The 10,337-nt window shown below is 41.5% G+C and overlaps 1 protein-coding gene across 1 annotated transcript; it reads right to left on the reverse strand.

Moving 5' to 3' along the window:
* Nucleotides 1-703: 703 nt before the first annotated feature.
* IFIT2 (interferon induced protein with tetratricopeptide repeats 2) lies at nucleotides 704-6,661 on the reverse strand. The gene is made up of 2 exons (XM_012765139.3): nucleotides 6,452-6,661; nucleotides 704-2,518 (listed from the first exon to the last, which is right to left on the reverse strand). The coding sequence occupies exons 1-2, from the start codon at nucleotides 6,454-6,456 to the stop codon at nucleotides 1,081-1,083; spliced, it is 1,443 nt and encodes a 480-aa protein (XP_012620593.1). The 5' UTR covers nucleotides 6,457-6,661; the 3' UTR covers nucleotides 704-1,080.
* Nucleotides 6,662-10,337: the final 3,676 nt, after the last annotated feature.

Here is a 10,337-nt window from a genome sequence, read left to right on the forward strand (position 1 = left end):
CATATCCCCTGAAAATAAGCCCTAGAGTGTCTTCTTGAGGAAAAATACATATAAGACCTTGTCTTATTTTGGGGGAAACACGGTATGTGGGCTCTGGCTGCAACCCATCGTCCCCCGATGGGTGTACAGGGTTGCTTGTGCATGATGGGGATCCTAACACAGGCTTATCTGTGCTATGATCAGGCTTCTAAGACTCCCCGGCTTCCAGCTGCACTGCACGCGTATTGTGTGAGTCAACTGATGAGAGGTGGGAAGAGGAAAGCGGAGCATGGCTCAAGGTCTGCTGTCCCCAGGACTGTGTCTGAGCTCCACAGAGAAAGGGGGCTGCAAAAAGGAGAAGCCAATGAATCTTTTTCAGTGAGGACTCTGCGAAATAATAAATACTACTTGGAACCAAGAAGCCAGGACAGGGATGAGAGAAATTTTCTTCACTCTTTAATTGGCACCAGCACATTTGAGAACTTTTGGGGGAGTATCAGTAGTCTCAAAGTGGCAATCACATACTGGGAACAGGGAGATGTACTGAAGGCAGCTTTGAGGGCACTTGAGCAACACAAATAGCCAGCATGATCAGAAAATTCTGGTGGATGTGTTCATCAGCACCTGGGAGACACCTACCTGGGGCTTGTTGTGTTGAGTGAGGATGTGAATGGAGTCAAATGTCCTGGGAAATGTGGTTAAGGGGCAGGAACTACAAATTAAGCCCAATTAACGTGACTCCATTTATTATCCCTGGATAGTGAGATTTCAGGAAACGGGCTATGTATACATATATTTTTTATTGTTTTCCAATCATTTGTTAACTTTAAGTCCTCGAATCAGTATTAAGTATAATGCACTGCACTGAAGAGGTTTATTAGGAAGTAACCCCATCACCAACCACCTGGACCTACCCACAATCTGGTCCCTCTCCTAGAACTCCCTGAATGTTCCCTTGATCCAGCAATTCAGGTGGTAATGTCTGACACAGCAGGGTCCCCCATAACCCTGATCTAGTGCCATGGCCAGTCCATGCTTAGGCCATACTAATTGTTAAATATTTTGAATACCAACTTGGTGGAGGAGTATATTATCTCCCTTTCAGCAGTAGCTCCATGGGCATCGTATCTCTAATTCCTCATTCTCTGTCTCGGCTAAAGTTTCTGACAGGATAAGTCTTCCAGAGTCCAAACCCTTCTCAGAATTTTCATCTGCTTGCTGTGTTTCTTCACTCAGTTCCTGAAGGAATTCCAAGATATGCAAAGCCTCAGAATCTTCTCTGTTTTTGGAAAGCCGCATTTTGGCAATTTTTTGCAGTTTATTTTTCATCTTTTCTGTCACCTTTGATTTCTGGTTTATTTTTACACCCTCTAGAAAATGGTGGATGGCCATGTCTTCACACTTCATCTGATACAGCTGAAAGTTGCCATACCGCAGATGGAGCACCTGTTTCTCAATAGGAGAGTGCTCTTTGCTGAATTCTTTCTGGAAGTAATACTCTGCTTCTTCATTCTGATGCACTAGAGAATGGAGGATGGCAAGAACAGAACAGACACGAAAGAGATTTTCATTGGTCTCATCAGCTATCTTGAAATGAGCCACAGCTTGTCTTATTAGTTCCAGTAACTCCTCTCTTTTTATTATATCATCTCCTACTTTCATTATATCGTGGACTTTTGCCCTGTAGCAGCCCCCAATTTGGTAATGCAGGTAGGCGTTGTTTGGCATGTATTCTAAAGCCTTTCTAAGCAGTTCAATCGCTTTGTCTGGGTCATTTTTTCTTCGGTAGAGCTGTGCTGCACTTCGAAGTACATCTGTTGCCCCTGGGGCTTTTGCTAAGGCTTCCTCAACTAACTTCTCTCCTTCACCTTCTTTATTCATCTTGTGAAGTTTCAGAGCCAGGAGGACTTTGATATACTGGTTGTCGGGATCCAGCCTGATGGCTTGCCTCAGAGGGTCGACGGGGTCCTGAGACGGAGGCCAGTTATCCAGACGGTAGCTCGAGATGGCCAGCCCAGACGTGAATTCTGGGTTCTTTGGGTTCTTTTCCAGAGCCTTCTTGAAACACACCTTCGCCCTTTCATTTTGCTTTCCTCCACACTTCAGCCGTGCCCACCCTTCCTCACAGTGAAGTTCAGGACTCTCAATTCTATAGGGACTGGAAAACTTCTCACAGACATGCTTCACTTTATCCACATAAATCTGAGCTTCGGAGAGCCGGCCCATGTGATAGTACACCCAGGCGTAGTTGCCCCAGGTGACCAGGCTTCTCATTTCGGCCTGGTCGGCGTGCTCTTGCCGGATCGACTCTTCAGCTTGCCGTAAGCATTCCAGGGCCGCTTCGTTCTGGCCTCTGCAATGCTTTATGTAGGCCAGCAAGTTGTGCGTGGTGGCTTTGAAGTCACTGTTCTGAAACTCAGTCCGGTACAAAACTTTGTCCTCAAAATCATCCAAGGAATTTTCTCCCTCTAACAAGTTCCAGGTGAAATGGCATTTTAGTTGCTGTAGGCTGCTCTCCAAGGAATTCTGAGTGGTCTCACTGTAGAGAGAAAGAGAAAGATGGATACTTTGAGATACAGATTTATCTGTCAAGAAATGGTATATGACGAAATTCTTTTCCTCCTAAAGGGTGTTAATATAAATCAAAGAACAAACTCTTCCTTTTTTTTTTTCCTTTTATATTTTAGGTGTTAATTCCCACATGGGGAAGCAGGAATTTGGGGACTACAGGCAGCAGATGAACTAGGGTGAGGGCAGGAGTTTGGTCTCTTGAATCTATGGCTAGGTTTCCACCAATAGAGCAGTTTTTTTTTTTTTGAGACAGAGTCTCGCTTTGTTGTCCAGGCTAGAGTGAGTGCCGTGGCGTCAGGCTAGCTCACAGCAACCTCAAACTGCTGGGCTCGAGCGATCCTTCTGCTTCAGCCTCCCGAGTAGCTGGGACTACAGGCATGCGCCACCATGCCCGGCTAATTTTTTTATATACATATCAGTTGGCCAATTAATTTCTTTCTATTTATAGTAGAGACGGGGTCTCGCTCTTGCTCAGGCTGGTTTCGAACTCCTGACCTTGAGCAATCCGCCCGCCTCGGCCTCCCAGAGAGCTAGGATTACAGGCGTGAGCCACCGCGCCCGGCCAATAGAGCAGTTTTTGTTAGGTGGTTCTGCCCTCTGCTTTTGAAGGCATCTGTAGAGACTGCCAAATGTGTGGTAACTGACTTCAGCAGAGGCGTGGTTTAATTTATGTAGTTTTACAAAAGTATATTTAATTGTTTTTTTTTCTGTTCTTCAATCTTAACTAGCTTTATTTTTGTACTTTGAAAATTTTAGCTTTATAATTATTTGTTCTTTTGATGTTTTGCCATGCGGATTTTAATTTCTTTGTTATCCCTCTGAAATGCAACTCCATTTTATCTTTGATATTCTTAGTTTCTCAGTTCTCCTTCATTTGCCTTTTAAAAACCCATTATTATCTTCTATTTCCTGTCTAATTATTTCAGCTAATTATATCCTTCATTGACTTTGTCTATTGAAATTCTTGAGCTTTTATTAAGTTGATTTTGTTCTGTCTTTTTATTATTTTAACATTCTACTTTCTCATTTTTTTCTGTGGAATTTTCTCCATTTTAACCATTTTCTCCATTTTAACCATTTAAATACAGCTTCAGCTGTATTTCAGGAACTTGGGGGCAGCTCCTATCCAGTTCAAACCAGTTAAGACCAGTAACCTTTCAACTGGTCACACACAAATGCCTGAGAGATGGCCTTTTGACGCCAGAGGGTTAAAAACTCCACCCTCAGATCATGCTAACACCATTTTCTGAACACGTGTCCTGTGAAGTGACACGAACCTTGATTATGCCTAGGCAGATCACCGATTACTTCATTTATCCACACTGCTAATCACCTTCCCAAGGCCTTAGACCACCTTGCTTCTCTAACCCACAAATATCCCTAAGCCTATTATCAGGGAGGCAGATTTGAGAGCTGTTCTCCTGCCTCCTTCCTGGGCTGCATTGTGAGTAAATTTTTTCTGTCTTGCAAAACCTTTCATTACAGTGACCAATTTAATGCATGCTGCAGAATGAACCTGGTTGGTATCAAAATGGGCAGGAGTTTCAGGAAGGACCCTCCTTCCTTTCAAAGCCCCTCCTTCCTTTCAAAGTCCCAGACAGGTCTTAGCCAAGAGCCAGGTTGTCAGAGGCTATTGATGTAACTAATTCCAGGGGAGGGAGCCCAGGAGAATGCCTGGCCTGGTATCTGGCATCCTAATGACAGCAGCCTCTCCTTGCATAGGTCATGTCCAATCTGATCTATTTTCTTTCTCAGTGAAGTTACAGGATAATTCCCTCAGCACATGAGCTCTTTAGTTCCTTTCTTATTTTATAAAAGAAACAGAGTAAATAGAGTTGAAATTATCTGCACCATATAAAACAGTCAATTGTGCATTTGCAAGATAGATGTATTTAATATATGTACACACTTATGTAAAATCCCTTTCACATGCCATTTAAAAGAGATCTAGCTTCACTGCTTGATTTGGGGTTTTTATTTCCACTGTTAAATCAGAGAAACTGATACTTGTGATGGAAATTAGAAATATTTTGCCCCAAATCTTTGACATCTCTTGAGATGTCTGCTATGAGTCTCACAGATAGAAGTAACACTGCAAAGTTCTCTTTTGTGGGGGATAATTTATGTCGATAGAGAATCTGCATTAATACAGCCAGGTCTATCCTTTCCCAATCTAGGAAATATTAAGTAAGAGTCTGACACCTTTAAAATTCTGAAAAGAAGCATTTACCATCCATTCTCTCTGAGAACCTGTAAAGTTTCATTTATATAACAAGACCATCTTTGGTGGCTGCTCAAGCTTTTTTTCTCCCTCCCCAAATCTATTTTTCTGTTTTCAAGCTCACAGTCTTTAAAAACCTCTGTACCTTATTGAAGAGTTAAATGTTCATTTTCTGAGAGTTCCCAAGTATACACATTAAATAAATTGTATAGCTTTTCTCTTATTAATCTTCTTTATTATGACTTGATTTTTCAGCAAGCCTTCTGAGGGCAAAGGGGGAAGTTTTCCCTTCACCCCCACACTTGCTTCCTGGGTTCAGACTTGTAATATTCATTATACTCCTGATGCCTGTAGACCTTCCTACAGTTTACACAATTTCTTCCCCTGCTTTTTGTCAGGATAAAAGCCACCAGGACACTATCCACCAGGCTCAGACCGAATGCTGCCAACACAGTTTCTTAGAGCAGTATCAGAACCATTGAGGAGCCTGTTTGAAATGTGTATCTTCAGACTCAAAACCAGATCTACTGAGTCAGAATCTCTGGGAGTTAAGCCCAGGAATTTGTCTGCAACAAGTTCTCCAAGTGATACTTTGCATGCTCAAATTTGAGAACCACTGTCTTAGAGCACAGAGACAGTGTGCTAACTGCCCAGTGAAAATCCTGATTGCTAAAAAACCAAGGAAAGTGAAAAGAGGAACTGATCCATCTAGATTGTTATGGGAAAGATTCTAAGACCATGCTAAAATTCTAAGAAAGGAGCCTTATAGAAGGAGAGCAATGTATCTTCTAGGGAAGCAAGCACTGGAGCTAGTATCTCTGGATTCCAGAACTCCCAGGACTGTGGCTTAGGCAACCAGGTCAGGCCACTCCACCCTTAACCTGGAGAAGATACAAAGCTCCCTTCCTACACAATGAGCTGACACTTCCTCTCTGAGGCAATCTCATGTTTGTAGGGCATGGGAGGATGTTAGAAGTGAGGACTACTTTCCCCAGCCATTCCATCTCCAATTCATACTTCAGATATGAGGACTCTAGCCAATCAGTAGAATTCTTGAGTGAAAATATTTCTGTTAGTTTACCAGCCCTCATGCGAATCTGAGATGAATGACTACAGTAAAAGTAAAATTCACTTTAGCAGGAAATGGGGTTGCTATTCAGAGTCTATTTTAAACAATATCTGCTGAAAAGAAATGTTTTGTTAAGTAATAATTTTGTTAAAAGGACCTGACTTAAACCTTTTGAATAAGAAACAAAAGAGAGACAGTGTGTAAGAGCAATTCCCTCACACCCATCTTTAAATGAAACACCTTCCTGGTGAAACACCTCTCTCTGCTGCCTTCCTTCTCCAATGTCACCTCAGCTCCCCAGCGAGCAGTTCCGGAGATGCCCTCCAGAAGCTTGACTGTGTGAAGCAGAAAATGGCTTAGGAGGAAACAAAACAGCATTGCTGAGACAGATTTATAGGAGAGAGAGAGAGAGAGAGAGAGAGAGAGAGAGAGAGAGAGAGAGAGAGAGAGAGAGAGAGAGAGAGAGAGAGAGAGAGAGAGAGAGGCATAGTAAGGCTATAAATAGACACTGAAACAAAACTGGCTTTCCTTGGGAGGATGGCTGCTTATCGATTTGCATTCGATTGACTAGACATTTTCAGCACAATCAGAGAAGAAGGGAGAATCTTTACCTCATGGTCGCCGTGCAATTTTCAGCTGGTCAGAAGGGCTGGATTCAGGCTGTCCGCTCTTCAGAAATCTTCCTCCTCTGCCCCCAGTAAATGCCAAAGAGACTTATATATACAAGAAGCATCTGGTTCCTTTTTGATTCCTTGTAGCTGATGTTACCAAAGGGAAAGTGAAACTAGAAAGTGAACCTGATGAGACTCTTTAAAAGGAAATGAATCTTGAGTGAGTGTGGTGAGTCAGAATAATTTCCTGTTTGTGAAATGAGGCGATGCCCTAGATCCGTGACTTCAAGAGAGCACTACTTGGAGAAGGATACATTTATGAAATACCTAATTACTATGTTAACCTAACCTCACTGCTCACCCTTATCACCAATATGACTGGAAGACACACTGAAAGGAGCAGTTACCTAACTTCTACAGGGCAGGGGATTTTAGTCTGTTTCATTTACTGCTGAATTTCCTATCCCTGAAACAATACCTGCACATTGCATGGTACAGCAGGCATTCCAAAAGCAGTTGTTGATGTAAGGTTTTTCAGTGGCAGTGAAAAGAAAAGACAGACAGAGAGAAAGTGGGGCCAAACATCTCGGGTTTCTGCACTAAATGTAAGGTTTTTCGGCAGTGGCAAAAAGACAGAGAGAGCGAAAGAGTGGGGCCAAACCACGTGGTTTTATTTAGTGCTCCTAGATGAGGTTCTGGGGTCCCATGAAAGGGGGTGCCCCAGAAGTCATCTCTGTTTGAAGGGGCTGAGGTTTTTTATACCCTTTGGGCCTGGCTAGGGACTTTGGTCAGGAAGAGCTGGGGATTTTCCATTGTGACCTTCGGTGGTCATTGAGAAATAGGAGAGGCTGACGGTATTTGCGGAACCCAGGAGCTGAACGTTCTTATCCAGGTAGACATCTGGGTGTGGTTTTTCTCAGTGAGATCTGGTCTCACGAGCCTTTTCCTTTTGATCTAGAGAAGGGGGGTAGCCTGCCACCAGCCTTGAAGTTGAATGAATCTATACCTGATTTAAAGCATGGGCTCTGATGTCAGTCTACCTGGATTCAAACCAGACTTTATTTATATGCTGTGAAACTCTAGAGGCAATGTAATTGCCTCTAATGTATTTTCTCTAATGTATTTTCTTCCACTGTGAATTGGGAATAATACTGATTCACAGTGGGGTTGAGAGGATGAAACAAGAGAATACATGAGATATCCTTTAAATAATGCCTGACACCTAATAAATAAATGTTAGTTTCTATGATAATTATTAAGTAAAATCATTAACCAAAGAGAACAGAGGAAAAAAACTTTTACTGTTTGCCTTTTCTGCAGCTTTACCTCCTCTGACAATTCATGACCCATCAGGATCACTGTCTGACCAAAGCCAGACAATTTCTAACATCTCTCCATGTTCTTGGCTTCCTCAAGCCCCACAATATTTCCCCCCCTTTTATTGATATATAGTAATTTACATACGGGGTACATGTGAGCATTTGTTACATGCAAAGAATGTGTAATGATCAAGTCAGGATAATTGGGGTATCCATCACTTGTTTATCATTTTTATGTGTTGGTATCATTTCAAGTCCTCTCTTCTAATTTCTTTGAAATATATATAATAATGGTTGCTAAATATGGTTACCCTAATCTGCTGTCAAACATTAGAACTTAATTCTTCTATCCTTAACTGTATATTTATACTCATAACCAAGCTCTCTCCATCCTCCCTCCCCCTCACCCACCATATCCAGTCTCTAGTATCTATTGTTCTATTCTCTATGTCTATGAGATCAAGCTTTTTGGCTCCCACATATGAGTGAGAACATGTGGTATTTGTCTTTCTGTCCCTGGCTTATTTCACTTAACAGAATGACCTCCAATTCTATCTATATTGCTGCAAATGACATGATTTCTCTCTTTGCTAATGGCTGAATAGTATTCCATTGTGTATATATACCGCATTTTCTTTATTCATTTGTCTGTTGACTTAGGTTGATTCGTTATCTTTGCTATTGTGAATAGTGCTGGGAGGAACATGTGAGTGCAAGTATCCCTTTGATATACTAATTTCTTTTCCTTTGGATATACACCCAGTATTGGGATTGCTGGGTCCTATGGTAATTTTATTTTTAGTTTTTCGAGAGATCACCATACTGTTATCCATAATGGCTATACTAATTTACATTCTCTCTAACAATGTATAAGAGTTCTGTTATTTTTTATCTTTTTAATAATAGCAATTCTAACTGGGTTAAGATGATAGCTCCTTGTGGTTTTAATTTGTATTTCCCTGATGATTAGTGATGTTGCACATTTTTTCACATACCTGTTGGCCACTTGTGTGTCTTCTTTTGAGACATGTTTATTCATGTCCTTTGCCCATTTTTACATGGGATGATTTGGGGTTTTCTTGGGTTTTTTTTTTTTTTTAACCATTGAGATGCTTGAGTTCCTTGTATATTCTGTATATTAGTCCTTTGACAAATGAGTAATTTACAAATACTTTCCCCAATCAAGAAGTTGTCTCTTCACGCTGTTGATTGTTCTTTTGCTGTGAAGAATCTTTTTAGTTTAATATAGTCTCCTTTATCTATTTTTGTTTTCATTGCCTGTGTTTTTGAGACCTTAGCTATAAAATCTCTGTCTAGACCAATGTCCTAAATAGTTTCCCCTATTTCTTCTTCTAGTAGTTTTATAGTTTCAGGTCTTACATCTAAGTCTTTAATCCATCTTGAGTTGACTTTTGTATATAGTGAGAAGTAGGAGTCTAGTTTCATTCTTCTGCATATAGTTATTCAGTTTTCTTAGCCTCATTTGTTGAAAAGGGTGTCCTTTCTCCAGTGTATGTTCTTGGCAGTTTTGGTGAAAATTGATTGGCTGTAAATATGTGGATTTATTTCTGGGTTCTCTGTGCTGCTGTAACCCTCCAGGTGCACACTGGAGGATGTCATTGGCGGCTCCCAGGACGTGGAGATATGGGGGTTATGCTCCCCAGTGCAGAATGCAGTCTATGATGACTCTGGTCTCACAGTGGTGCTCAGCTGCAGCTGCGTAGGTCTGGGGGATGGTGAGTGATCCAGCGTGAACTCCCAGCTTTGTGCAATATCTTTGCTGGGTCTCCAAATCACCATCCACACTAGTGTCAGGGTTAATGTGGGTAGAGGAGCTCGCTCCCCTGTGGTTCAGATTACAGCAGTCTGCTGTGTGTGTGTGTGTACCAATAAAGTCTCTCACTTACCCTTTCCCTGCAATGCTGAGCCCCTCTGGGCTCCCAGCCAAGGGCTGCCTCCCTTCCTTCTCCTCCTGTGGCTCAGATATTTCCCATGATTTCTTTATCAGACTCCAGTGTTTTCTTCTAGATGTTCTATTTGAGGTATGATTCATAATTTTGGCTTTTTTTTTTTCTTCTAGAGATGGTGGGTGTTTTTATGTCTCTACTCTGCCATCTTGAGCTGGAATCCCCACAACATTTTAAATCCCTGTGTGTCACCTAGGTACTAGGCAGCCCCAGATCACAATGTACAGCTACTACGGTGGTTTGTGATGATGAAATAAATGTGCTCTCCTTATTCATATCCTTAATCACAAAGGAGTAATAATGAATATAAGCCCAAGAGAAAAAAAGGTAATAGCATCGGATGACTTGGAGGTTAGGAAATTAGACAGAGAACAGGTAAAAGATATTCTCCAGCAAATTTGCTGAGGCAGGTTATTCAGTCTTTGAGAAAGTTATTATTGTGAATTTTCCTGCCTAGGGCAGGATAGAAGCAGAGTCTGTGCTTTCTAAAAATCCTCTACACTTTAATTAGGATGTGCAGCTAAGCCTATCCCAATTGGAAACACTTATGTTTAAGTCTTACTCTAAAGTTTCAAGTTCTAGTTCTATTCAGAAGTTCTA

This window comes from Microcebus murinus, chromosome 14 (genome assembly GCF_040939455.1).
Source record: "Microcebus murinus isolate Inina chromosome 14, M.murinus_Inina_mat1.0, whole genome shotgun sequence".
NCBI classification, from domain to species: Eukaryota; Metazoa; Chordata; class Mammalia; order Primates; family Cheirogaleidae; genus Microcebus; species Microcebus murinus.